This window comes from Bubalus kerabau, chromosome 6 (genome assembly GCF_029407905.1).
Source record: "Bubalus kerabau isolate K-KA32 ecotype Philippines breed swamp buffalo chromosome 6, PCC_UOA_SB_1v2, whole genome shotgun sequence".
Lineage (NCBI taxonomy): Eukaryota > Metazoa > Chordata > Mammalia > Artiodactyla > Bovidae > Bubalus > Bubalus kerabau.
The window spans coordinates 15,146,859-15,174,726 of NC_073629.1; the positions used below are offsets into that span (position 1 = coordinate 15,146,859).

General features: G+C 51.8%; 1 protein-coding gene across 1 annotated transcript; it reads left to right on the forward strand.

Annotated features, from left to right (window-relative positions):
* The first annotated feature begins 49 nt into the window (after positions 1 to 49).
* Positions 50 to 27,796, forward strand: SMG5 (SMG5 nonsense mediated mRNA decay factor). The gene is made up of 22 exons (XM_055583982.1): positions 50 to 304; positions 3,863 to 3,961; positions 4,478 to 4,601; positions 5,194 to 5,350; positions 7,223 to 7,312; positions 8,499 to 8,588; positions 9,281 to 9,359; positions 13,136 to 13,261; positions 13,360 to 13,428; positions 13,893 to 14,101; positions 14,744 to 14,881; positions 15,019 to 15,618; positions 17,106 to 17,281; positions 18,439 to 18,514; positions 18,959 to 19,134; positions 20,185 to 20,343; positions 23,163 to 23,222; positions 23,557 to 23,716; positions 24,114 to 24,204; positions 25,024 to 25,098; positions 26,051 to 26,189; positions 26,369 to 27,796. Exons 1-22 carry the CDS (start codon positions 231 to 233, stop codon positions 26,450 to 26,452), a joined length of 3,051 nt encoding a protein of 1,016 aa, XP_055439957.1. The 5' UTR covers positions 50 to 230; the 3' UTR covers positions 26,453 to 27,796.
* Positions 27,797 to 27,868: the final 72 nt, after the last annotated feature.

The window sequence follows — 27,868 nt, forward strand, 5'->3', positions numbered from 1 at the left end:
GAGTTTCGCGAGATTTGGTAGCAGCAGGCCGCTGGCCCGCCACCTGCAGCCGCTATCGCGAGATTTGGCAGGCGGAGGAGGAGCTGTCGCGGTCAGCCGCCTCACAGCGATGGCGGCCGAGCAGGGCCGGCGGCGGCGGCGGCTGCGGCTACGGCCGGAGACAGCAGTGGTGGCAGTAGCGGTGGGTGGCGGGGGCCTGTGACCGGGAGCCACCCCTGGGCCCGGGCATCATGAGCCAAGGCCCCCCCACAGGGGAGAGCAGCGAGCCTGAAGCAAAGGTCCTCCACACTAAGCGGCTTTACCGGTGAGAGGGGCCGCGGCGTGAGTGCAGCCGCCAAGGGAAGTGGGGGACAGCGAGAGGCGGGGCCTCCCGGACAGGCGGGCTCCGGTGCCGGGCTGGGGTATGGGTGAGGGAAGAGGGTGCAATTTTGGAGGGAGCAAAGGGGGCGGGGCCGCGTAACCCGGGATTGAGCTGAAAGAAGGAATTGGGTGGGTGGGAGGTTGGGAGGGAAGCACGTGGAGGGAATCTCTTCCGCAGTGAGCTTGGGACGGGCACCGAGCTTTGCGGATTTGGGGTAAGAAGGTGGAAATTGGGACTGCAGGGGCTGAGAAGGTGAGGGTGGGGTCACAGATGGGAGAAAAACCCGGAAGGGAATAGTGCGTAGAACCCTGTAAGGATTTACAGGGAAGAGCCCTGGACTGAAATCAAGAGAGGTCTTTGCTTTGCCGTTCACTGTGTGACCTTGGGCCTTAGTCTTCTCATCCTTAAAAGGAGAGATCTGGATTTGATAGGCTTTTAGGTCTCTTAGGGGTCCAAGTTTTGGGAATCTGAATGAAAATAAAGAAGCTGTAAGATTATTTGTGTTAGACTGGAAGGGAGGTGAAGGACTTTGAGTCCAGAGTTTTCGTAGGTCATCGGAGCCCATTTCCGGGCACCTGGGGACTCCTGAGCCCTGCTTTCCTTCCAGCCTCATGACTGCGGTCTCTTGCCAGGCAACTCCATTCCTGGTTTCTCATTTCCACAGTGCCACTCACGCTCCTTAACATCTTCATTCAGCCTTTCAGCCCTCTGTTGGGAACAGGCCGGGGTGAACATTTCCCGCCCTGAGTGGAGGATATTTTTGTGTGGGGCAGCTAGAACACGGGTTCTGGATATGGATCAAAAATAGAATGACACATAGAGACCAAACTGAGTTTTCCACTTTCTACTAGGAAGTTAGGAGTTTGGGGTAATTTGGCTAAGGCTCTGGAACCAGAGGTGTCTGCATGAGAAGACTACCGTCAGAGCCATGGGCCCCATCTTGGCAGTGAAAGAGTCAAGAGCATGTTGTCTTTTCCTCCCTTGTGTAGGCATCCTGCCTGGTCTGGCTTCCTAAGCCAGAAGGCAGAGGGGAGTATCGGCTGCTCCAAAAATAGAAACGTGATCCAAGCCCTCAGCCTCTGGGCTCCCACTGTGGGCTGCCCCAAGCGGTCTCCGGGCGGGTGAAGAGACTGGGGTGGCACGTGTGCCTCCTCATGCTGCCGAGTGTCAGTGCTGCCTGTCAGACAGAGCGTGGGCAGTGTCTGTGAGATTCCTCTCTTGTCTCCAGCTTTTGGAAATGGCTTTGGTCATCCTTCTTATCATTCTCAAATCTTGTTTTTTCTCAAGCCACTGCCCTCACAGAACTGACTGACTTAAGCTGATATGTTTGCATGTGTGGCTTACATGTATGCACAGGGGTCTCTCTGCTGGTAATTGTGCGTTGTTGGCTTTGGGTAGGGTGGAAATGTGAGGCAGCACATCTCTTTCTATCATTTATTATAGCAGTGGTGATTGGTGGGAAGAAATGGGGGAAGAAGGTTTGATTTCTCGGCCCAAGGTAAATATGTTGTTGGGCTATGAAACTGGCATAGGAGCTTCTGTAAATTTGGGAAATTCCCACAATCTGTTTATAGAAATGAAATTCTGAAATGTTTGAAGCTCCTCAGAAAAGGCAGCTGGAAAAGGGATGCTGAAAGGGATGCAAGCACCAATTATTAATAATTAGGCAAATTTTAACTACTTAAAAAAATTTTTTAAACATGTTTTTCTTCTTTAACACTGTGCTTGACCTAAGATTACAGTAGTGAATGAGACACAAGACTGGTTTTTGCAGTTTTTGTTCTAAATGAGATTACAATTTAATGGAGGAGCTTATGGTCTGATGGGAAATGTAGAAGAAAGTGTGGAGTCCTCTAAGGTTTAAGAGCTTGCAATTAGAACTCCCTGGAGTAGTGGTTACTAACCTTTTTGAATTGAGAATCTTAAGGAAGGCTGTGGGGCCTATCCATGAAAACAGCGCCCCCCTCCCCCCTGCACCCCCGCTCCAGATCTGTGCATGGCCCTTTCCTGGGGACTAAACTGGCATATCACTGATGGCCGCCTGGTGCTGCCTTTGACATTGAGAGCCTGGCTGGCTAAAAGAGCTTGGCTTCCATCTCTAGGCAGCCCAGGAGGTGTTTGGAGAAATGCTGGGCTCTTAAGATTGTCTTTGAGAAGGCCTTGATTACCATCCCACCCACTCAGCTGGGTGTGGGTGATCACTTCCCAAGTACAGGACAGCTTTTAGGGGTACCGACTGAGCCACCACAAGATGCTAGCCTGCTGTGGCCCACTTTTCCTGGCCCAGGAGCACTTTTCAGTATTCTGAATCCATTTTGGACTATTTTAGGAATTGTAACTCACTATTTTTCGGTTGTTTTGTGTCCAAGAGCAGTGCCTGATTCATCTGTTCTCACAGCTGCTGTCTGTCATCCTCTGGGTTTTTCCCTTCCAGAGATGATACTTACTTAGGTACCTCTTGGCCATCCATTGCAGAGTTGCCCTGAATTTTTCTCTTAAGGCCTGGAGTATCCTCAGGATGAAGACCAATACTTACTAAACACTGTGTACAAGGCATTGTTATGAATGCTTTATGTATTAATTAATTTAACTTGCACAAAATAGGTGATGTTACTAATCCCATTTTATAGATGAGAGAACTGAGATAAAGAAGTTAAATATTTGACCCAGGACTGTATAGCTGGTAGGAAGTAGAGCTAGGATTTGAACCCAGGCTGTCTGATTCTAGAGACTGTACTCTATATTAAAACAACTGTTTCCTTCAGCAGAATCCAGGAGACTTTAAGAACTTCAGGGACACTCTCATTCCCCTTTCTTTTACCCCATTATTGCAGAATGGAATTTTATGTTAGGAATGCTTTTCCTTTATATCTGATAATCAGCCAGCCTTTTAACAATAATAATTCATTTCACCAATATATATCAAATGTTCACTATATACCAATGCTGTATTTAAATTATTTCATTTACTTTTCACAACAGCCCTTTGAGGTAACTACTCTTATCTCCATTTTTATAAATTGGTAACTAAGCCTTAAAGAGGTTAGGTAATTTCACCCAAAACTATAGAGTTAGTAAGACACAGCCAGATTCAAACCCTACATTTTCTGCCTGGCATCAGAGCCTATGCTCTTTCCATTGAGAGAGCCTACCTTCCCATATCACAGAGTTTCTCTACCTTGACAGTGTTGGCAGCATGATAGTTACGATGGTGGACTGTCCCGTGTATTGTGGGGTGTCTAGCAGCGCACACTAAACGCCAATAGCAGCGCCCCTCCTTCCCCTCCCCAGGGTTGTGACAATCAGGAATGTCCTCAGCATCGCCAGACATCTCCTGAGGGGCGGGTGTATCAAGATGGAGGCTCTGTTCATCTTGTTTTGAATGGAGCTCAGCCTGCAGCCATTTGGTTTCCCTACCCTTAATTCTGTAGCTTTTCCTGTAAGATTAGTATATGGACCATATACATGACTCAAGGGCTGTTTGCCTATGATTCCCTGCAGGGCTGTGGTGGAGGCTGTGCATCGACTTGACCTCATCCTTTGCAACAAAACCGCTTATCAAGAGGTGTTCAAACCGGAGAACATTAGCCTGAGGAACAAGTAAGCTGAGACTCTATACACATCCTTAGAGTTTCTCTTTTCCTCTACACCTGAAACCCTGTCATATACAGACATATTCTCTCTTATCTCCTGACTTCATGGTACATAAATGGTCTGTGACATATCTGGCCTTCCTAAGAGGGAGAGGGGATCCCTCACTTTCTGCAGCTTCTATATCTAACAGACTGGTGCCCTTAGAGTGGTGTTTGAGTTGGGGGAGTTGACTCTACTGCATAAGGAAAGAAAGAAAGAGATACAGAGGCTGAGTAGAAAGGAGAGAACGGTGCAAGGGAAGAAGATGAAGATTGTTAAGATTCTTACTGCTCCTGCCTGTATCTTGGGGCTCCACTGCCTTCTAGGACTGCTTGTCTTGTGTCCTACTGAGTGAGCCTGGATGTCTAATGGGAGACACAGACGTCTGTCAGTTGGGGTGTTGGCAGGTGCCTTCTTGCCCTCAGTTCTTGTGTCCAGCACGAAGGGATGGCCAGTCCCTCAGGCTTCTCTACATCCTCATAGGCTGCGTGAGCTCTGTGTCAAGCTTATGTTCCTGCACCCGGTGGACTATGGGAGGAAGGCTGAGGAGCTACTGTGGAGAAAGGTATACTACGAGGTTATCCAGCTTATCAAGACTAACAAAAAGGTAAGTGGAGGGCTTCTCTGGTGGCTCAGACAGTAAATAATCTCCCTGCAGTGCAGGAGACCTGGGTTGGATCCCTGAGTTGGGAAGAGTCCCCTGGAGAAAAGAATGGTTACCCACGCTAGTATTCTGGCCTGGAGAATTTCATGGACAGAGGAGCCTGGTAGACTACAGTCCGTGGGGTCACAAAGAGTCAGACACAATTGAGCAACTTTGGCTTTTCAAGGGGAGGTCGTAGAGCTTGGAAAGAAGTTTGTCTAAAGAGGGGAAGCTAAGGAACGAAAAGAAAGCTAGGCAACTGGCCCAGAGCATGGCTGTAGGTAGGGATATCAAGGAAGCGATAGAAAGGAGGGAGGGAGTCATATAGAATTAGGATTAGGAGAGGAGGGGAGCCTGACCCCAGGTAGGAGACCAGAGAAGGAGATCTAAGGGTATAGGGTTGACTCGTGAGTAAGAGGAGAGGTGGATAAAGTTCCAGACTTCCAGAGCCAAAAAGATATGTTTATTTCTTCAGTGAGATAAATATGATTAGGGACAGGGGAGCAGAACTCTGATCTTGCTACTTAACTGGCCCCTTCTTTTTCCCTATCTCCAGCATATCCACAGCCGGAGTACCTTGGAATGTGCCTACAGGACACACCTGGTTGCTGGTATTGGCTTCTACCAGCATCTCCTTCTCTATATCCAGTCTCACTACCAGCTGGAACTGCAATGCTGCATCGACTGGACCCATGTCACCGACCCCCTCATAGGTCAGTGAAATCTGAAAGGCGGGCTGGAGGAGCAAGTTGGTTTGTTTCTACTTTGGTATTCTTATCCCTCAGTATCTATGTACCTTGTGACCCAGCCAGGCTGTGAAGATTCTAGAAGACATACAAATGCTTCATGAAATTTGGATTTAACCAAATAAGCATGTGAGTTGGGGTAAAGATCTTAAGGAAAGAGAGAGGCCTCTTTAGTTTGGGGTTATAGACTGATGTAGAACCAGTGGGAGGGATGGAATGATCTAGAGGAAGTCTGGCACTGGAAGATGATATTGATAGCATTTTTTTTTCTCCCAGTTGGATTTGACTGGCACTTTCTTTTAACTTTAGAGATTGTTTCCTAGTATTTGATGAAAGTATTACAGTATTTAGAAATATTGGGAAAATCATGGACAGTCTTTCAAGATAGTGCAAATCTCTTCTTTATTTTCTGAGGTACTGGAGCTATGGTTTACCTCCTTCTCTAGTTGATGGTTTTCTCTTCAGTTTGACTGTCCTTTGGAGCTTCTTCCCTCTTCCCTCTTCCCGCTTCCTCCAACTCCCCTTGCTCTTCATACCTCCTGCCCTCCCCCAGCCCCCTGCCCGTCCCCTCACCAGCAGAAAGACATTCTGGGTCAGAGATGGAGGTTATGTCTGTGCCACTGTGTGGCAGCATTCTCTGATCAGAAGGCACTCTATTTTATCCATTTGAAACACTTAAGAACAAAACAATGGAGGGTTTCCTGGTGGTCTAGAGGTAAGGGCTCAGCACTTTCACTGCCGGGACCCTGAGTTCGATCTCTGGTCAGGGAACTAAGATCCTGCAAGCTGCATGGCCAAAAATAAAGCAATGTTAATCCAAGGCAGAATTCATAGGTGTCATATGAGATTGCCAGGAGGGTCCATAGCCTGAACGAAGATGACGAACCCTTATTTCAAAGAATTAATTCCCCAAACAACTTTATCTCCTTACAGATACTTCTCATTCAGCCAACTCAGCAACGTCTCTATAGTAAATATTGGGGAGGGCTTCTCAGAATGGGAGCTGCATACCTAGGAGAGTGTGTGCAAAGTGGAGGGGATACATGGATGGTCTCGAGCCAGATTGTCATTTGGATCCCAACTCTGTCACTTACCTGTTACGGGACTTTGATTTAACTGTAAAATGGAAGTAATAAGAGTAACTACCCCTTGGGGTTGCCTTGAGGATCACTTCAGTTGGCCTTGTGATACACTTAGATCAGTACCTAGCACATAGGAGAACTGCCTCCCAAATAGCTGAAGCACTTTGAAGTCCCAGGGCTGCCTGGGTAAAGGGAGCAGTGAGAGCCCAGGCGTCTGTGGCTCTGGCCACCACCTGTCCTCAGGTCAGACAAGTCTCCTCCACGGATGGGCTCTTCAACAGGCTGCCTTCTCTGTGACCTCCTCCACCAGGCAGAAGGCAGCATTTCCTTTGGCCTCATCCATATGCCATTCTTCCTGGGCAAGTTTCCCATCTTTACCCAAACTTTTTACCCGTAGGTGGGGAGTAGCTCCCCAAGGCACCCAAAACTATACTTACACTTGACTTCACTTCTTCTTCCTTTCTAGTAACCTTCCTGTGATGACCTTTCACATGACCTTTCCCCAGGCAGCTGTCCTAGGTTGAGGACCCTAGACCATCTCTTCCAGTTCCTTCCTGTCCTGTGAATGACTGTCGTCTGTCCCTACCTCTGTCCACCTGTGAGCCTGTGTCTTGGATGGGCGTCATCTCTGCCCCATAAGGCTGGTCTCCAGAACTAGACCTGGATTCTTGATCTCCATTCTCCACCTAGGAAAGGTGTTTTCCAGAGGTAAGGTCAGAAGAATGCGCTTATAAACCTCTGTCTCTCTCTTTCTCAGGATGCAAGAAGCCAGTGTCTGCCTCAGGGAAGGAGATGGATTGGGCACAGATGGCATGCCACCGATGTCTGGTGTACCTGGGGGATTTGTGTAAGAATCAGAATCTTTCATTTTTCTCTGTTTGGGGCTCCAGGACAGGCTCCAGCTGTTCAAATTGTTGGTACCACCCTTTTAAGCGACCGGAGGGCAGGAGGAGTAGTTTGGGCTCTGATAACTTCTTCCCTCCAGTCTGTTGAGTGTTTCTTTCTCTTCACTGTTCTTCCATGAGTCAGAAAGGATGAGTGGATGCAAGAAGAAGGGGAAAATGTCTTTGTGCTTTAAGAAAGTCGGGGTGATAACCTGGTTTTAGTAGTAAGTTCGAAAGGTTTTAATTTGATGTCCTTCTCTTTTGGAGTTTTCTTTCTCTTCATAGATTCCTAGGGGAATTATGGTTAGACCTCAGGGAGGACTTACCTACCTGAAGTATGTTTCTCAGAATGGAAAAGGACTCTTGCTTTATGCCCCCTGAGTCGCTAATCCTGATAAAGACCTGTAGTCCTGTTAGGCTCCTGGTGTGTGGCTTTTGGATGCATTATCTGTAATTGACCTGAGGTGCCTCTCCCTGCCCTTATCCCACTCCTGAAGCCTTTACAGGTAGGGGCACAGGGAGAATCAGGCTTCCCAGGTGGTAAAGAGTCTGTCTGACCGTGCAGGAGATACAAGAGACATGGATTCAGTCCCTGTGTCGAGGAGGGAGAAGGAAATGGCAACCCACTCGAGTATCTTTTCTGGAAAATTCCATGGACAGAGGAGGCTGGTGGGCTGTAGTCCATAGGGTTGAAAAAAGTAGAACATGAGTGAGCAGGTGCAGGCACATGTGTACACACACACACAGAATCAGCTGCCTCACAGTAGATTGACCTAGTGTCATTAGTAATGTCTTCTCTCTAGAACTGAGCAGTTGAATTCCAGAACCAAATATCAGAAGTCATTTCAAGCATTAATATATGCTGTAGCTCCCCTTCCTTGGGAAGAGATAATCAAGAAGAGCCTCTTTACAAACACTAAATATTCTTTACGTTTTGGACCTACCAGCAAGGAAGAGAGAGTTGAACAATTTGCCCATAGTCATGTAGACTTCCAACTGTGCCAGAAACTCAAACAGCCTGCCTTCTAGCTCAGGTATCTTCCTCCCAGGCTCCTATTACAGCTCTCTAGAGTGGACTTCCAGGCTAGGGGAGGTGTTTTCTGAAGCATGGAATTATCATATTTCTTTTCTTCCTCCCCCTCCTTACAGCACGGTATCAGAATGAACTAGCTGGCGTAGACACTGAGCTGCTAGCTGAGAGATTTTACTACCAAGCCCTGTCAGTAGCTCCTCAGATTGGTAAGTGGACTCCCCACTGGGGCCTCCCAACCCAGCAGCATTTTCTAAGAGGAAAACAGTGTTGAGATGGCAGGCAGGCATACTCACTTCCCCCTAGGTCCTCCTCACTCAGTTCTTTCATACTTCACCTTGGTTCTGAATTCTTTCCCAAGTAACACACACTCAGAAGATGGTGGAAGAGGAAGAGAAATGGGAGAGTCTTGAACTAAGAGGGAAGGAGGCAGAAAAGAAGGAAAAGAAGATGGCTTCTTCATCTCTGGTGTCTCTGTAGAAAGAGGAGACTGTGCTTCAGCTGCCACTATGGAGGCGCAGTGAGGGAAGAGATGAGGCTAAATTACAGGAAGAGATGGGGACTAGCATGTCAGAAGGAGAACTCAAAGGCAAGAGACTGAGCCGAGATGAGAGGGTTCCAGGAGTTGAGTCAGTGTTGGAAGAGCCACAGCTGCTGTTGAAGGAGTCGCACCCCTCAGTGCTGAGTCCCTGAGGGCCAGGTGGGATTAGACTGGTAGGACGTGAGTCGGAATCAGTAACCCTCTGGGGGAATAGGATTAGCTACTGACCACCTGAGAGACCAGTGTCTCCTGCAGAGCCACTGTTCTCCACATGAGTTCTCTGATGCTCAGCATGGGTTGGGCCGGCAGCTTTCAGTGAGTGTTGTGGCCACAGACTGTGTGACTTCTCTTTCTCTCCAGGAATGCCCTTCAACCAGCTGGGCACCCTTGCAGGCAGCAAGTACTATAATGTGGAAGCCATGTATTGCTACCTGCGCTGGTGAGTGTTTGGCAGCTCTTTCCCAGCTTTCACGTCTGCACAGTTCCTGCTTTGTCCTCTCTTTCCGTTCTCCCTCTCTAGCTCCTGAGGAAGACAGATGGGAGAATTGTGAGGCCGGGGGGGCCTCCTCAGGGACCCTGCTTCCTGGCCGCCCCGCTGCTTTTTGCACAGCCTCCTGGATTTGTAGGCACTTGGGCAGCTAATGTAGCTGTCTGCTATCATGAAAGCTAACAGGATAGCTACCTTCCCGAAGAAGGAGATAAATTGGATGCAGTTGGCAAAATCGTACCAAAGTAACTTCTGACAAGAACTTCAAATTGTAGAGCTTTAGTGTCATGAAGTGACAGGCATGACAGACAGCATGGGGGGATCAGTTTAGCAGGGTGGATTACTGCTTCCCTGGATCTCATTCTTATTTCTTAGAATTAAAAAACAACAACGAAACACAGTTTTTTCAGGGCACCCACAGTTGGTTAGACTTAGTGTACTGAGTCACCGTAACCAAGTGCACGTGAGACTGACAGGTGAGTGAAGAAGGCTTTGACCACAGTTTGGTGAGACATAGACCGCCGGGAAGCACACTGTTGCCGCCTCGTCAGGGCCAGCGTCTACTTGAGAAGCCAAAGCAGTCTCGGTAGTTACATAGTGAATTGGCTTTCAAGGCCCAAAGGGAGTAAGGTGATCTTATAGCTTAAATGATCAACTACTGAAGTGTAAATTACGATACCTAATTCTGCCGTAGAATTCCAGGCTGTGGTCCCAAGGAAACCTATTTTCAGTATCAATAAATATTTGCCCTTATCTAGATCAGGCACTGTATTTTTATTTATTTATTTTTTAATTGAAGTATAGTTGATTTACAGTGTTGGGTTAATTTCTCCTGTACAACAAAGTGATTCGGTTATGTATACCTTTTTAAAAATTTTATTTTTGTTTGCTCTGGGTCTGTTGCCACGAGCAGGCTTTCCCTAGTTGCGGTGCCTGGGCAGTTCATTGCGGTGGCTTCTCCGGTTGTGGAGTACAGGCTCTCGGCACATGGGCTTCCGGAGTTGCAGATGTGGGCTCAGCAGTGTGACTCTTGGACCCTAGAGTGTGTGAGCTTCAGTAGTGTGGCTCACAGGCCCGAAGGTGTGTGGGCTCAGTAGTTGGGGCACAAGGGCGTAGTTGCTCTGTAGCATGTGGAATCTTCCTGGACCGGGGATCAAACCCCGTGTCCTCTGCCTTGGCAGGCAGATTACTATCCACTGTACCATCAGGGAAGTCCTATACATTCTTATAGTCTTTTCCCTTATGGTTTATCACAGGATGGATGCTGAGTATAGTTGCCTGTGCTGTACAGTAGAACCTTGTTTATTCATTCTGTATACAATACTTTGCATCTGCTAACCCCAAACTCGCAGTCCATCCCTCCCCCACCTTCCCCTTGGCAACCACAACTCCCTTCTCTAGGTCTGTGAGTCTGTTTCTGTTTCACAGATAGGTTCATCTGTGGCATATTTTAGGTTCCACATACAGGTGGTATCCTGTGGCATTTGTCTTTTTCTGACTTACTTCACTGAGCATGATAATCTCTAGTTCCATCCATGTTGCTACAAATGGCATTATTTCATTCTTTTTTTATGACTGAGTAGTAGGTCGTGACATAGTATAATATATGTGTGCCCTGTCTTTATTCATTCAGCTGTAGATGGATATTTATGTTGTTTCCATGACTTGGCTGTTGTAAATAGTGCTGCTATGGTACCAGTGGTAAAGAACCCACCTGCCAATGCAGGAGAAGTAAGAGGTGTGGGTTTGATCCCTGGATCAAGAAGATCCCCTGAAGAAAGGCGTGACAACCCACTCCAATGTTCTTGGGTTTTTTTGGTGAATCCCACGGACAGAGGAACCTGGCAGACTACAGTGCCTGGGGTCCCGCAGAGTTAAGCACAGCCAGGACAACCTAGCGTGCGCGCACCTGAGCACAGGGGTGCGTGTGTCTGCTTGACTAACTGTTTTGTCTGGGTATACTCCCAGGAGTGGGATTGCAGGATCATAAGGCAATTAATTCTGTTTTTAGTTTTTTGAGGAATCCCATACTGTTTTCTGTAATGGCTGCACCAGTTGACATTTCCACCAACGGTGTAACAGGGTTAGCTTTTTCCACCTTCTCCCGCATTTATTATTTGTGTATTTATTCTTACATATGATTACCAGGTTTCTACCCTCCCGTTGAATCTTTCCCATTCCTTGTATGCCTTCCAGGGAATGCCCCCCTTACTTGTCCTGGATCCCGTATCGCATTCATAATTATGATTTAGGGTGAGTCACTTGCAGAGAGCCAAGTACATCCAGGTTTGGGAGGTGCCCACTAAGGTCCTCTTCTACGATGCCTGAACAGTTATATCTCGTGTTTTGTGGGTTAAGCATTTGCCTAGAGTCAGTCTGGCAGTCTTCCTCCTGGTGGCACTGTCTAGGGTCAGGCAGTGGTATTCGGCTGGCCTGGTGTCTGATGTGTCTGGAGAATTGGCTTATCTGGACCCCTTTCCCTCTCCTTTTAGTCTTGGGGCCACTCCATGTGGTATCTTCCTCAAGGGAGATGGACTTCTTACATAGTGGCTCAGGACTCCCAACAGCAAATAATAACCCAAGAAACTTGAAATTAGGGTCTGCCCATCTCTTAAGGCCTGGGCCTGGAAACTGGTGGCGTCACTCCTACAATGCATTCTCGGCCAAAGCTTTTTCAATGGTCGTTGCTTCCCACTCCCACCCCCCTGCCAAGATTGAAAGGAAGGTAACATAGAACCCACTTCTCAGTGGAAGGAATATCAAAAAATTGATAGCTGTATTTAATTCACCTCTAACATGTATTTCTTCTTTTCTATACCTTGCTTTTTATAGTTAAAAGATGTTTCAGGGACTTCCCTGGTGGTCCAATGACACAGAATCAATCTCTGTTTGGGGAACTAAGATCCCACATGCCATGGGGCATGACCAGAGGAAAAAAAAAAAATAATAAAAATTTTTAAAAGACATTTCAAACAACAAGACATTTTTAAAAAGTATAGCATGCTGTTAGTCTTTGTGGTAGGGCAGATTGGGGTTGGAGATTGAGCGGTACTATGTTTAGCTGTGTGACCTTTGCATTATACTCGATCTCTCAGGCTTCATTCCCTTGTCTGTACATGTGGGCAGTAGTAGGGTGCAGTGCCTGACAGAGTGGGGTGCTCAGTACATATTTGCATTTGAATGAATATTGTGAAGATTAACTAAAATAGAATATGTAAATATCCTTAATGCTTGTTAAATGCTACCTATTAAGTGCTCTGCTTTTAAAAAGATGAAAAATAGTGTATTTCAGCGATGGTGACTAAGTTATGTTTGTAACATTGAATGGGATTAATTGTCCCATATCTGGATGCAGAGGAGATACAGATGTCATCATTACTCTGATTAATCTGAAAGTTGTATGTGTGTGTTTTTATTAGGAAAGATAGTTTTCACCCTCAGTCTGTATGTGAAAGAGGCGGCTGGGGGCAGCCTGTATTTACTAGAAACAGTGCTCCTGGGACATCCTGGTGGTCCAGTGGCTGAGACTCCACACTCTCAATGCAGGGGGCCCAGGTTCAATCCCTGGTCGGGGAACTAGATCTCACACGCCACGACCAAGACCTGGCGCAGCTAAGTACAGAAATAAATATTTAAAAGAAAAACAGTGCTTCCTAAATCCCTGGAAGACTGACATTTTCCCTCTCCTCCTCTGCCAAGACTTAGTAGCTCACCTCTGTCTCCTTCAGCATTCAGTCGGAAGTGTCCTTTGAGGGGGCCTATGGAAACCTCAAGCGGCTGTATGACAAGGCAGCGAAAATGTACCACCAGCTGAAGAAGTGTGAGACTCGGAAACTCTCTCCCAGCAAGAAGCGGTGAGCGGGGCCTGTGGGAAGAGGGGGTCTTCCTGCAGTTTGTGCAGTAGGACCACAGGGAGCTGTTGGCCATCTACCTTGGGCTCCTCTTATTTCAGATGTAAAGACATTAAGAGGTTGCTGGTGAACTTTATGTATCTGCAAAGCCTCCTGCAGCCCAAAAGCAGGTGAGTAGAAGAGAGTGTGAGCAAGAACTGTGTCCTGGGAGCCCCATCCACAGTGGCTCTTTATGGCAGGGGACTTGGAGAGGAGGGGGGGGCGGGGGCTGGTGAATTCTGTCTCTCAATTGGAAATTCTTGAGCTGGTTAGTCCTTTCTCGGCATCCCTCACTGTCTCACCCTAGGTTCCATGCCCATTCTCTGGGTGGCTCACCCTCTGGCAGATTAGGCGCTTACTGGAAGTTGAAGGAATGGCCGAATGGGAAGCCCACCCACATCCCTTCCACTGTATGTCTGCCCTTCCCGTGTTATTCTGTCTGCTTTAGAGATCAGCCAGCACTGAGTCCCCCTCCTCCTCTCTGAAGTCTCCCTTGTAGGATCCCATAGTCTTTTCTCTGAATCCTGTATTCCCAGCTCTTTGTGCCTGCCCCAGCCCCCATCACTGACCTCCCATTACTCCTGCGCTTCCACAGCTCCGTGGACTCAGAGCTGACATCACTTTGCCAGTCAGTCCTGGAGGACTTCAACCTCTGTCTCTTCTACCTGCCCTCCTCACCCAACCTCAGCCTGGCCAGTGAGGATGAGGAGGAGTATGAGAGTGGATATGCTTTCCTCCCGGACCTTCTCATCTTTCAAATGGTCATCATCTGCCTTATGGGGGTGCACAGCTTGAAGAGAGCAGGTAACTCTCCCTATGTCCCTCTTTTCTGTCCCACTGGCTTCTGGGATCCTCACTACCCTTTTCTGCAGCTCCTTATCCATAAAGTAGCTTCCACAAGTAGTCCCTTCACTACCTGTGTTCTGCCTGTAGGAGAGAGCCCTGAAGGAGCTCCTAGTGAACAAACAAAAGCAACAGTGTATTCCCACCCCCTCCACCCTCCCACACCCACAGATACACGCACCCTTGTCTGGGACCAAGGCAGACAGTGGTTGAGATGCTTAACTGTTGATCCAGATGGAATTCAGACTTGGTGGCAGTGGGGCCGGGGGCAGTTAGTTTCTGCCAGAGGTATATGTAGAGCAAGGTTGGGTGGAAGGGAGGGAGAGACGGGACTGGGTGTGAACATGCTTGGGGAGGGGCCTGCGTGAACACATCAGAGCTGGGGAGGATGAGGGGGGACAAGAGGAAGCAGGATGAGCTGACACATTCCACATTACAGGATGGGAGTGCAGAGACCTGAGAAATCTTTTTTTACCTTAGAGAAAGTTTTTAGAGGTAAGTAAATCCTTGGGCGAGTTGAGAACAGGTGAGATGAGGTTGGAATTAATGGTGCTTCCTGCTCTTCAGGGCCCTCGGCCCCTAACACTGGCTTCCTGGGTTTAGGGTCTAAGCAGTACAGTGCAGCCATTGCCTTCACCCTGGCCCTCTTCTCCCACCTCGTCAATCACGTCAACATCCGGCTGCAAGCTGAGCTGGAAGAGGGCGAGAATCCCGTCCCGGCGTTCCAGAGCGATGGCACAGGTACAGGGATGGGGGAGTTGTGGCTGTGGAAAGGTTAGCATGGGGTGTGGGGATCCTGGGAGGGGAACACAGGTGTGGCGGGGTGGGGGCTGTCAACGCCTGCCAGTGTCCCAGTGTTGACCCTCCTCTTTCCACAGATGAACCGGAGTCCAGGGAACCCTTGGAGAAGGAGGAGGAGCCGGGGCCTGAGCCGCCTCCTGCAGTACCTCCAGAGGGTGAGGTCAGAAAGAGTCGGAAGTTCTCCCGCCTCTCCTGCCTCCGCCGCCGCCGCCACCCACCCAAAGCAGGTGAGGACAGTGACCTGAGTGAAGGCTTTGACTCGGACTCAAGCCGTGACTCGGCCCGGGCCAGCGAGGGCTCAGATAGTGGCTCCGACAAGAGTCTTGAAGGTGGGGGAACAGCTTTTGACGCTGAGACAGATTCAGAAATGAACAGTCAAGAGTCCCGATCAGACCTGGAAGATATGGAGGATGAGGACGGGACACGGTCCCCAGCCCTGGAGCCATCTCGGGCCAGGTCAGAGGCTCCTGAATCCCTCAATGGCCCTCTGGGCCCCAGCGAGGCCAGCATTGCCAGCAATCTACAAGCCATGTCCACCCAGATGTTCCAGACCAAACGCTGCTTCCGACTGGCCCCCACCTTCAGCAACCTGCTCCTCCAGCCCACCACTGAAGCACCTGCCTCGGCCACCCTCAGGCGCTGTGTCAATGGAGATGTGGACAAGCCTTCAGAGCCAGGTACGTGGGCCTCTCTCCATTGTCCTGCGGGTCCACACCTCTGTACTGTCAGCACTCACTTGAGAGAGGCTGCTCTTTTCTCCAAGTACTTCTCATCCCTACCCTTGATGCCTTGCTTCTGGCCTCTGCCTGTAGTGTGGCCCAGGAGCTTTTCCCTGGAGATCCCCTCTCCTGCTCACTTTCTCATTCTCAACTCCCAGCTGATTTTGTGGTCCTATTCTCCTCCCATTCCCACCTTGCCCTATGGGTTTGGGGTTTTCCTCCCCACACAACACTGTAGCAACAACTTCTCCTGTGCTATCCCAGGTCCTGCCAGGGCTCCTGGAAAGTAGAAAATCCAGCACCCACTAGGGGGGCAGGTAGATTGGAACAAGGCATTTCACCTGAGGGCCTTCCCCCGAGGTGCAGAGGGAGCACCTGGGCAGCGGCCGCGAGCGTTTGTGGCATCTACACCGTGCAAGCATCAGGCTGCACTTTTTAGGGTCTTGGCTTATTTAACTTTCACAGCAGTCTTTTTCTTACGAGTTTTTTGTTGTTTTGTGTTTTTAGTTTTTTTGGCCACACCTTGTGACATGTGGGATCTTAGTTCTCTGACCAAGGATTGAACCCGTGCCTCCTACATTGGAAGCACTGAGTCTTTACCACTGGACCCCCAGGGAAGTTCCCACGGCAGTCTTGTGGTGGGAGAGTCATCATCCCTGTTCTGAATGCTGTCCCACTAAGCTTCTGTGTAATGCTCCTTTATCCTGGAACATGCTTTCCCTCCCTTGCTCTGAGTGTGTTGCTTGGCTAATTCTCACTTGCCTTCTAGATTTTGCCTTATGAATCACTTGGTCTGGGAGTCCCCCGAGGGTCAGCTTCCTGTGGTCTCCTGTAGCTTCTATACCTCCACAGCTTCCAGCGCTTTCCCATTCAAGTGATGATGTCCATTGGCTTGTATGTGTGCCCACCAGTACCATGGGCCTTTTGAGGGCAGGGCAGTCCATGTTTTGTCTGTTGCTGTATCCCCATTACCAAACGCAGGGCTTGGCACAGTGCTGGGGCTGAGGAACTACTGAATGAGTAAAAGAAATGAGGAGGCTGATGCTCAGAGATGGAGTGTGACCTGCGTCGTGTTCTAACCTGCAGGCTTACAGAACTGGGAGCTGGAAGTAGTTTTAAATTCTGTACCCTTTTTCACCCTACCTGTAGCTCTTTTCCGACTGTCTGCCCTGCCTTTCACACAGAATGAGCACATCATAGATGTCAGTTGAGTGCGTAGCTTTAGATCTTACAAATTAGCTCGTATTTTAAAAGGCACGAGGCTCTTGGCTTAAAAGCAATCAGTTAGTGGACCTAGAGAAATCAGGCCGGAATCTCATTCCTCTCTTCACATCAGAATTCTTCAGAAGAGTCCAGGCAGGTGGGCGCACGCCGCTCTCAGAGAGCCGAAGTCTTGCCGTGTGTCTGCTAGTTGCTCATTCCAGTTCTCTGTCTCCCACTCCCAGCCTCTGAAGAGGGCTCGGAGTCAGAGGGAAGCGAGTCCAGTGGGCGCTCCTTTCGGAACGAGCGGAGCATCCAGGAGAAGCTGCAGGTCTTGATGGCTGAAGGCCTGCTCCCTGCTGTGAAAGTCTTCCTGGACTGGCTGCGGACCAACCCCGACCTCATCGTTGTGTGTGCGCAGGTGCGTCACCCCACGCCACTGCCCTCTTTAGGTCCCAGGGTGTGAGGGGAGGGCTGGGCCAGCCACAGTGGGGCGTGGGAATCCCCTCAGCTGGGCTGGGCAGGGCAAAAGGTATTGTCAAGCACCTGTTGTGTGCTGAATCCTAATGCTTTTTACAGGCTAGGCTTAGGCATGACCTTTGCCCTTAAAGAGCCTGTGGCCTGGGCTGGGATACAAGTCTTGTGGACTGGGAAAGTGAGAGAGCTGCTTATTCGGCTTTGTGTCCCCAGTGCTAGGCATAATGCCAGCTGTAGTGAGTAATGTTGGTGAAAATACATGTTCAAGGGCTAACCTTGGTAGGTAAACATCAGCACCCAGAGAAAAGAGAGGGCACAGCGTGGCGACAAGAGCGATGGGCCTGGGCAGGGACAGGGTGCACAGACGAGGCGCAGCTGCCGTGGGCAAGGAAGTAGCTTAAAGAGACTTCTGCAGCTGGAGCGAGCAGTGTGGAGGTGGGCGCCCATGGAGGCTGGCTGGGTTGATGGCGGCCTCCTTCCCTTCTCAGGTTCAGAGTCTTCATCTCAAGCCTCTGGTGTTCTGAGGCTTTTCCTCAGTGTGGTTTTATTCCAGAAGCAGACCTGCCTGCTGTGGAAGACCCTTTTCCCTGTCGGTCGCCCTCTTCCCTCAAAGAGAGAGTTAGGTCAGGGCCAGGCACACCCTGGGGCGTGTGCTTTTGCCTGAAAACAGCTAGTTAGTCACCGTTAGTCATCGAGGGTGGTGAAGTGAAGATGGCGGTACAGGCTGCTTCCCCAGAGAGCTGGCCCCGTGTGTGCACCTGGAGGGCTGAAAGGAGAAGTTTGTGCTAGAGAGACGCTTCTTCCAGCACTCTAGCTTTTTCCACTACCACGAACCAGAGAGTTCTTCCTGTGGTTTCACACCTTCCCTTTTCATGAAGCCTTCAACTGCTGATGAAGCTCATTGAAGCTTCAGGGTTCCCCTTCTTCATTCCTTCCTGTTTTCCAAGTCCTCTGTAAGCCCCACTTTTGTTAATTTTTTTGTTAACGCTTCTAGGCATGTGACCATAGCCCCAGTCCTCCCAAATCTAGTGCTTCTCTTGTTCACTGCCAGCCTCCAGTACTGCCCCAGCTAAAGACTTTCTCTTCTGTCTCTCTCTCAAGAGCTCTCAAAGTCTGTGGAACCGCCTGTCTGTGTTGTTGAACCTGTTGCCAGCTGCTGGCGAACTCCAAGAATCTGGTGAGTGAGTCCCTGGCACTGCCCTCCCTTCCCCTCTCCCTCACTGGCCACGGACCCCCCACCCCCACCCCCCCACCCCCCTGGTAACCTGGCGCTTAGGGTAAGGAGGTTAATGCAATTCACCTTGTCACCTCCCTAACACACAGCAGTCATTGTGGTCTGGGCTTCTCTCGTTCCCTGCCCAGACACTGCCCCACTGTGGGCAGGTAGCCTGGGCCACCAGGGAGTGTGCTTGCCGAGCGGTCCTCTAGCCCTTCCAGTTTTGGTCTCCTAAAGCTCTGCCAGACGGCCCTGTGGACCATCTCTCCTTTCCTCCCCGCATCTCTCCCCACCTTCTGTCCAAGGAGTATGTCCTGCCTGGGAGTTCCCAAAGGGAAGCACTGTGTCCCTCCGACCGGGGGCTCCCACAGCGCAGGGGCCTCATGTGTCCTCTTTTCTCCCCAGGCCTGGTCCTGTGTGCTGAGGTCCAGGAGCTGCTTGAAGGCTGTGAACTGCCTGACCTCCCATCTAGCCTGCTGCTCCCAGAGGACACGGCCCTTCGCAACTTGCCTCCCCTCCGGGCAGCCCACAGACGCTTTAGCTTTGATACAGCTCGGCTCTTGCTCAGCAATTTAGAGGAGGTGAGGCCGGCACTCCTCGTGCCACAGGCTTTGTCTTTGAAGATTCGGTAGCAAAGCAGGAGCTCGGGCTGGGGGTGGGGCTGGGGGGCAGGCTGGCACCCCTTCCATCCAGACACGGAGCATGTCCCTGGCTGCAGCTCTGAGTCCTTTTTCACTCAGTGAACCATCTGGGCTTCCTGTCATTCTTGGCAGGATGTCCATCCACAGTGTCTCCCTATGTAGAACAAGCCATCTTCCCCTTTCCCCACCTTTTGGAGAGGACAGAACAAGTAAATTATTAGGGCTTTAAAATCTCTGTTGATCTCTTTTCTCTTCTGAGCCCAGCCTCCTCTAAGCTGACCAGCACACAGAGAAGGTTGGAGCTGGATGGGAATGTGCTGCCCATTTAGTCCAGAGACTTTCACCCTTGAGTCTGTGTCACCACATGGGCTGTCCGGGGGCAGCAGAGGGAAGCCAAGTGGACTGGCGTACCAGCACCATGCACACAGGCGCATGCGCGCGCGCGCGCACACACACACACACACACACACACACACACACACACACGCCCTTTGGTTTCTTCTTCTCCAGCCAGAGCAGGTTGGCTTTATGCTCTATTTTATATTTTAGCACTGTAGGTTAAGACTTTTGTGTGATTGGGAAAGAAGGGTTTTGCTGACCAAGAACATAAGTTGGAAATGATGACATAGTCTGTCCTCTCGTTGTACACGTTAGGATCGAGCCCTAGAGGAGAGAGATGCATGAGAACCCAGGTCTCGTGTCTCCCAGCATGTGGCCTTGTCGCTCTCTCTCTTCTCAGCCCTGAGTCCTGCTTCTCCAGTCCTTCTCAGAGTCTCCTCCCCCTGTGTGGTCCCTCTCTTTCTGGTAGCTACAGGCTCTGGGCCTCGGTGCTCCTCTTCTCCCTACACACCCCAGGCCTTTGCAGGGAGCCCGTGTTGCTGAGGGGGCTGGACTGGCGGAGGGCGGGGAGGGGAGGAGGAAGGAGCCCCGGCGGGGGCAGGTGAGCCTGGCGGACTCTGCTTAGCCAGGCTGGCTCCCGTGTCTCCACAGACAGTCGTGCGGATCTGCTGCATACGCAGCTTTGGCCACTTCGTTGCCCGCCTGCAAGGCAGCATCCTGCAGTTCAATGCAGAGGTCGGCATCTTTGTCAGCATCGCGCAGTCTGAGCAGGAGAGCCTGCTGCAGCAGGCCCAGGCCCAGTTCCGCATGGTGAGTCAGGCTGCCCCTCCCTGTCCACTCTGCTCCCACAGGCTCACTGAGAAACCACGGCCAGAGGCTCAGACATGCTGTGGCCCTCGACTGAAGAACCTGGTCAGTGGGGCCAGGGCAACAGAGACCGAGCCTAGGGAGACCAGAGGGCCGGGAGAGAACTAAGGGCAGATGGGGAGTGAGAGGTGCTTTGAGCAGGGGCAGCCTGGCACCGCCGCTGGATCTAGACTGACTGGGGATTGAGGGCCATTTCTGTCACCTCCCAGTCTGAATTGAGCAAGTCACTTAACCTTGCTAAACCTGTTTCCTCATCAGTTACATAGGAATAGTACAATCAGCTTTATGGGGTTGTTGTGACTAAGGCATGGTAGTGAACGTCAGGCACTTGGCGTGTTGTATTATGCAGTGTGTGTGCTCAGCAAATGCTCCCTGACTGAGGTTCCTGCATCAAACACCGTGCAGGAACCTCCCATCCCACAGCAGCCCTGAAGGGTAGGAGGCGGCCTCTGTGATTTCTTTCCCATTCAGTCGTTCGTTGTACAGATATTTACTGAGAATCTGCTCTGTATCAGTAGCCTAGGCCTGGGGGTTACAGCCACAGACAAGACAGGCCTGTGTCTTGTGGCGCTGGTGCTTTGTGGCAGCAGCCGGGCTCTGGGGCCTGCGCAGCCCTGGCGTGTTGTCCTGCCCCAGCTCAGTGGCACCGGCACATTTGGGTGGTGGTGTCTGGCACAGCAAACACAGCCCGTGTGTCCTGGTGAGCCCAGGGCTGCTTCCTCATCTCAAGCCAGTCTCCTCCCCCGTGTTCTTCCTTTCCCCAACCACAGGCTCCCCCACCTCTGAGCACCCCCTTCCTGCAGATGGGAAGGAGCACTGGCTCCCCAGAAACTCCCTTGCTGTGTTAAAAGCAAGCACATTTTGTTAAAAACTAACCTTTTATGTTAAGACTTTTATTCCTATTCCATAGGGGAAAACAAGGGGGCTTACGAAAATAATCATGGGGAAGTTACACAGCTTCAGAAAATGTAGAGTGTTTGCAGGCATTTCCTTTGGCCTAGAACTCCTGAAGACTCCTCCTGGGGGGCGGGGAATACTTGAGAGCCCTTCTGGTGTGCTGCTGAGCCCACAGGCCGCTCTGGAGCCAGGCCGCACTGCCTGCTGGGACTGCATCCTGCGCCCCCGAGGCAGGGTTTCCACCCCAAGGGGCTCGGTTCCCAGTGGCGGCAGCAGCGTGCTCCTGTCGTGCTGCCACCTCCCATCGCACATCGAGTTTTCCGTGCGTGGAGCTGCTTTGCGTGTGACGTCTCAGGTGCTTGCATCCTCATTACATAGGCAAGGATGCACAGAATGTCAGAGGGAGGTATGGGTGGCTGAGCCAGGGCCCTGGAATTGGAAAGACCTGGCTCCTGTCCTTGTTCTAAGCCGCTCTGGGAGCTCAGCTTCTCCACAGGCCGCTGCGCCTGCTCTCCAGGCTCTCGTGTCTGCTTGGGTTAGGGAACCCCTCGTTCCCCATTGCCCGGTCTTCTGCGTCCCTTCTTTCCTTTCTCTACCAGTGTTTCTCAAAGGGGATACTCTGGAGGGGGGTAAGAGGTGGACACTTCCTACCGATAGTATAATTACCAAAACTAAGAAATTAGGATTGGTGCAGTACTGCCAACTACAAGCTTTATTCAGATTTCACTAGTTTTCCTGCAAATCTCTTTTTTTATTTTTCCCGAGGATCCCACATTACATTTGATTATTAATGTCTCCTCAGTCTTTGCTTGTCTTTTATGATCTTGACACTTCTAAAGAGTACTTGTCAGCTGCTCTGTGGAGTGACCCTCACGTGGCTTTGTCTGGCATCTTCTCATGATCAGGAGGAGGCTTACCTCCCAGGTTACTGTTTTAAATCCTCACTCTGATGATGCCAGTTTGTTCATCAGAGAGTCTTTAATGGTTCCCCGTGTCTTCTAGAATAAGTCCCCATTCTTAATTTCATCTTTAGACCATATTCATCTAGAAGACAAAGGAAAACCATCACGGGGCTTTTAGTCAGGGCCATGGTGGACCACAGATGGTTTGTGAAAGATTTCCTTGGTTGTCAGCAGAGATAATAGTCTGGAGGCAGAGAGCAGAAAGAAGGTGGTTTTAATAGTCTAGGTTGGGGGTACTGGCTTAGGCCAGGGTTGTGCTTTGAAAATAGAAGGATGCAAAGGGGTGTGTGTGATTTTTTTTTTTTTTTTTTTTAAAGGAGGTACAGTTGACAGGACTGGGAGGCTGATAACTTCTGGGGCTGAGAGAGAAAAAAGTCGAAGCTGGTTAGCTTTCTGACTTGACAGATGGTGGTTTATTTAGCAAGCTGGGGAACATGGGAGGATTAGAAGCAGCTTTGGAGAAGCAGATCGGGCTGTTGAGTAGGCAGTTGGGTATATACGTCTCGAACTCAGGAGTGGTCAGGTCTGGGCTGCAGCTGTAGATTTTGGAAGAAGTTTGCAGGTGGATGGTGACAAAAAGTGAGGGTTACATGGATGGTGTTCCCTGGGAGGAAGGGAGGATGAGGGGGTCAGAGGTGAGACCAGACAGGTGCTGGCCCCGCCTTTCCTTCCTGGGGGTGTGGGCTGCTAATGAGAGGTGTTCAGATTGCACCAGAGTGGTATTTTGGCTCCCACGCCTACCTTCCCCTCACTTAGCGGAAGCAATAGAGAGTTGACTTATATAAGGCTGTACCTATTCCAGACCCAAGGAATCCCTGTTGGAGTTCTTGATCACTGGAGAAAGGAATATTCCCCCAGCTCCTTGTCCCAAGCTTAACACCTGTTTCTTTCCCCCCTTTGTAGGCACAGGAGGAAGCTCGGCGGAACAGGCTGATGAGAGACATGGCCCAGCTACGACTTCAGGTAGGAAGCCAGGGCCCAGCACTGCTTCTGCTCCTGATCTGTTGCTGCCTGAAGCCCCCGCTCTGCCCGCTGTGGCCCTCCACCTCGCCCTGACTACCCTCAGCCTCGTAGACTGCCCCCCCACTGCGACTGGTCACTGAGCCTTTGTGCTCCCGTCCTGCCTTTACTTCTCTTTCCTTCTCTTCCTCTTAACCATTGTTCCTGTCTACTTTTCCTCTGAAGCCATTCGTAGGAAATGGCAGCAGGAGGAGTCCCATAAGAGCCACCTTGAGAAGCATTCTCCCCCAACCCAGCCCGCACACAGCTCCCTGCCGACCCTGCCTTCTCTCAACAGCTTGAGGTCTCTCAGCTGGAAGGGAGCCTGCAGCAGCCCAAGGCACGGTCAGCAATGTCTCCCTACCTCGTCCCCGACACCCAGGCCCTCTGCCACCACCTCCCTGTCATCCGCCAGCTGGCCACCAGTGGCCGCTTCATCGTCATCATCCCAAGGACAGGTGAGTGCATTGGAGAGGTTGGGGCACAGAGTAAGGCTGAAAGAGAATCTGGCTGGGGATTGAGAGGCCCTTATGCAGGCCCAGTTCACACACAGTGCCCTTGGTCAAGTCAGCCACCTCTCTCAACTTCGGTCATGTCATCTGTGAAGGGGTCATGACCATCTCTGTCAAACCCTGACTCATGAGGAGGTTGGGAGAAGCCCGTGAGAAAATCTGAGGGAAAGCAGTTGGTAAGTTCCCAAGTGCACTGTTGGCAGGAGGTCAGTCAGGCCTTCGGGGCTCCTGTGGGGGCTGCAGTGTGTCCTGGAGCGAGCGCAGGTGCTTCTGCAGAGCCCTCATCACAGCAGCCGGAGCTCATCTGTTTTGTCCTTCCCCCACCCCTCACCATGTCCGCCAGTGATCGATGGCCTGGATTTGCTGAAGAAGGAACACCCAGGGGCCCGGGATGGGATCCGATATCTGGAGGCAGAGTTTAAAAAAGGGAACAGGTGAGTGCAGGCCTGGCTGGACCTGTCCTGAGCCCATGTCAGCACAGATGCCTGTGTGTTCCTTGTGTAAGACACATGCTCGTGGTCCCTGCTCACACTTGGCTCATGGCCTGGGGAAGGAGGCCGAGGATATAATTATTAGTCAGGGGGTTAGGTGCTGAAATAAACAGTGATTGGAGGAGCCAGGAGCTCTGTTGGGGAGCATTGGCCTGCTGTCCATCTGCCTCTGGGGCAAGCATGGGATCAGTGTCAGTGGGGAGAGGGGAGCAAGCCCCCAACTCAAGCCATGGGCGCTTTTGCAGGAGTTTCTCCTGCTTTAGGTGATCAGGTTGACCAGGGGCTTCCCACGGTTCAGGGGGGTTAGGGTGGCAGCGTGTAGGTGCTCAGCCCAGCACAGGCCCTTCTTCTGGCCTTTGGGGCCAGAAGAGGACTAGGCACTGGGTGTTGGGAGGAGGGAGAGAGCTCCCCGCTCTCTGCTGGCTGGCCCACCCTCTGCATCTGCCCTTGCCTGGCCAGGAAGCTACACAAAGCCTTCTTGTTTGGACCTTGTCTCCAGAAGCACTGACTTGAAAAGCATCCGCTGCTTCTCCCCACCCAGCTCCTCCCCAGGGAGGAACCAAAGAAGTGATGTTATCAGGAGGAGAAACAAGCTGGGCTCAGCAGCTGGGGAGCCACTTAGAATGGCTCCAGACGGACCTGTGACGTGGGAGACACCCCTTCCCCTCCCGTGACACGGGGTCTGTGTGCCACAAGGGCCCACTTTGTGTGAGCTGGGCACCCCCACACCCCTGCCCCTGCCACTCTCCCGTCTCCCTGCAGGTACATTCGCTGCCAGAGAGAGGCGGGGAAGAGCTTTGAGCGGCATAAGCTGAAGAGGCAGGATGCCGATGCCTGGTAACATTTCTGCCTGTGCCCCTGGAACCCCACGTACGCTGCCTGCCTTGCTCCTCTGTGGGCACGCCCCAGGAGAGAGGGATAGGGCCAGAGAATCCAGTCACAGGCAGCAGGACCAGCCTGGGGCCAGGCGCCTCTGCGGATCTCACCCTAGAGGCAGTGAGAAGTCACCCCAGCTCTGGAGCCCCTGCGGTCCTGAGATCCTTGGGCGCAGGGCCCTCCCTTATCGTATCTTTGCCTGGTTCCTGGAGCTCATCCTCCAGGCCAGCTCCCAGAACCCACTGCTTCGAGCTGCCTGGTAGCTCTTTCTGTCTCCTGGGCCCCTCCCCATCCCAGCTTCCCTTCTGCCCTGGGGATGTGGTATTCAGATCAGATCAGTCGCTCAGTCGTGTCCAATTCTTTGCGACCCGATGAATCGAAGCACGCCAGGCCTCCCTATCCATCACCAACTCCCGGAGTTCACTCACACTCACATCCATCGAGTCAGTGATGCCATCCAGCCATCTCATCCTCTGTCGTCCCCTTCTTCTGCCCCCAGTCCCTCCCAGCATCCGAGTCTTTTCCAATGAGTCAACTCTTCGCATGAGATGGCCAAAGTACTGGAGTTTCAGCTTCAACATCAGTCCTTCCAGTGAATATTCAGGACTGATTTCCTTTAGGATTGACTGGTTGGATCTCCTTGCAGTCCAAGGGACTCTCAAGAGTCTTCCTCCAACACCACAGTTCAAAAGCATCAATTCGGTGCTCAGCCTTCTTCACAGTCCAACTCTCACATCCATACATGACCACAGGAAAAACCATAGCCTTGACTAGACGAACCTTTGTTGGCAAAGTAATGTCTCTGCTTTTGAATATGCTATCTAGGTTGGTCATAACTTTTCTTCCAAGGAGTATTCAGGGTTGTGCTAACGCTGGGACTTGGCCCTCCTTCCCCCTCCCCTCCCCGCTCCAGGACGCTCTATAAGATCCTGGACAGCTGCAAACAGCTGACTCTGGCCCAGGGAGCAGGTGAGGAGGACCCGAGCGGCATGGTGACCATCATCACAGGCCTTCCACTGGACAATCCTAGCACGCTCTCAGGCCCTATGCAGGTGGGTCACGGGATGGTTCGGGGAAGAGTGGAGTGGGGAAGAGGTACCGGAGTCGACTCCCTCAGACCAGACAGCTGCCCTTTTCCTCTTCCGCTACCCCTTCTCCAGCCCCTCAACGACTTGTGCCGTAATTTAGGAGGTCAGGCCCTCCTCAATCTGTCCTTCCCCCAATTCCACAGGCAGCCTTACAGGCCGCTGCACATGCCAGTGTGGACATCAAGAATGTTCTGGACTTCTACAAGCAGTGGAAGGAGATTGGCTGAGACTGAGCCCCAGGCCCTGCAGCGGGGCTGACTCCAGATCTCTCCTGCCCTCCCTGGCAGCCAGGACCACCACCTGTAGTCACCCCACCACACGCAGACTCACGCACGCACACAGGAAGGAAGCCCAGCTGCACACGGGCTGCAGGGAGGGCCCAGGAGCCAGCTGGGAGGGCGGGGTCCCCCTGTTGCCAAGACGACGTCAGGAAAGCAAGGAAAGTGCTTGGAGCAGGAGAGGCCTGTGGGCCCCTAGCCAGCCTTCTTGCCTCAGCCCACTGCTTTCCCCAGGGGCAGGTGGCAGGTGCGGTGTCTGTTTCATTGGAGTGGTTCCTGGACCTCTGAGGGGAAGGGACAGCAGAAGGGGCCCTTCCTCACCCAAGACGCAGGGTGGGTGGTGCCAGGAGTTGGGGCCCTCAGGGCCTGGGGCAGAGTTGGGTAACACCGGGTGTCTGGGTGGTTCTCTGCAGACCCTTCCTCTCCTCAAGGACCACCCGCCCCTCTCATCCCCCTTTGCAGGGACGGGCAGCTCTGGAGCCTTGGGGACTCATAAGGAAGAGGGGCCTGGGGCTGCTGGCACCGACAGCAGGGCAGGGCTTGGATCCCCTCCTCCTGCTGCGGGGGCCGCACACCGTTGCCCCACTCGTTTCCTGTCTCCCCTCTTCTGGCTTCCAGTGCAGGGAGCAGGCCCGCAGCAGCTGCAGGCAGTCTGGCCTGTGTGCCAGGGAGGGCTCCTGTGCCCACCAGCCTCTGGTCACTGCGTGTTGTGCTCTGGGCTGGGACAGAGTGGGGTGCCAGTAAGAGAGGGGGCAAAGTTTGAGGCCACCACCCCCCTTACTATTGAGGGAGGGGCCTGAACTCAGATGGGCAGCAGAAAGGAGAGGCCCCTTGAAGTTGCCTGGCTGGGTGCCCTCTGCCCTAATGGGCTTCCCTACTTCTGTCCTTCCCCAGGACTGAAGGCCTGGGGGAGCCGAGCGTGGGGCTAGCTTTTGGAGTGCCAAGGTGAATGTGAGAGCAGAGATCATGGATAGCTCAGGGCAGTGAGTGGAGCCACAAGAGCGGGGCTGCGTGAGGGAGGCTTTGGCCAGGATTTCCTCGGCCCCTCCCACCTCGGGCTGCACACGTAGCGTGGGCTGGGGGTTGAGGGAGGGGGGTCTCAGCTCTGCTGTTCCCCACCCCAGCGCTAGCCCAGCTTCCCAGGCTGTTCTCAGGGGACAGCAGGCTTCCTGCATCCTTCCTCTAAGAAGGCAAGTCTGGGACAGCCTAGGGGGAGTGGGGTCACTCCCACTTCGAGTCCCTGGCAGAGACTTGAGACTAAAGCATCACTTAATAAAGACCCCCTGAAGCCCTCCCTGCCTCCCGGTGCCTTTCTGTACAGTTTTACTGGAACATGGGAAAGATCACAGGCTGAAATGGCAGTTT

Bases quoted from the DNA above. Each gene is read 5' to 3' on its own strand.
- SMG5 (XM_055583982.1), top strand. From the start codon at position 231: ATGAGCCAAGGCCCCCCCACAGGGGAGAGCAGCGAGCCTGAAGCAAAG. The intron at 3,962-4,477 runs GTAAGCTGAGAC...ACATCCTCATAG, and splicing joins AACATTAGCCTGAGGAACAA to GCTGCGTGAGCTCTGTGTCA. The intron at 7,313-8,498 runs GTAAGAATCAGA...CCCTCCTTACAG, and splicing joins GGTGTACCTGGGGGATTTGT to CACGGTATCAGAATGAACTA.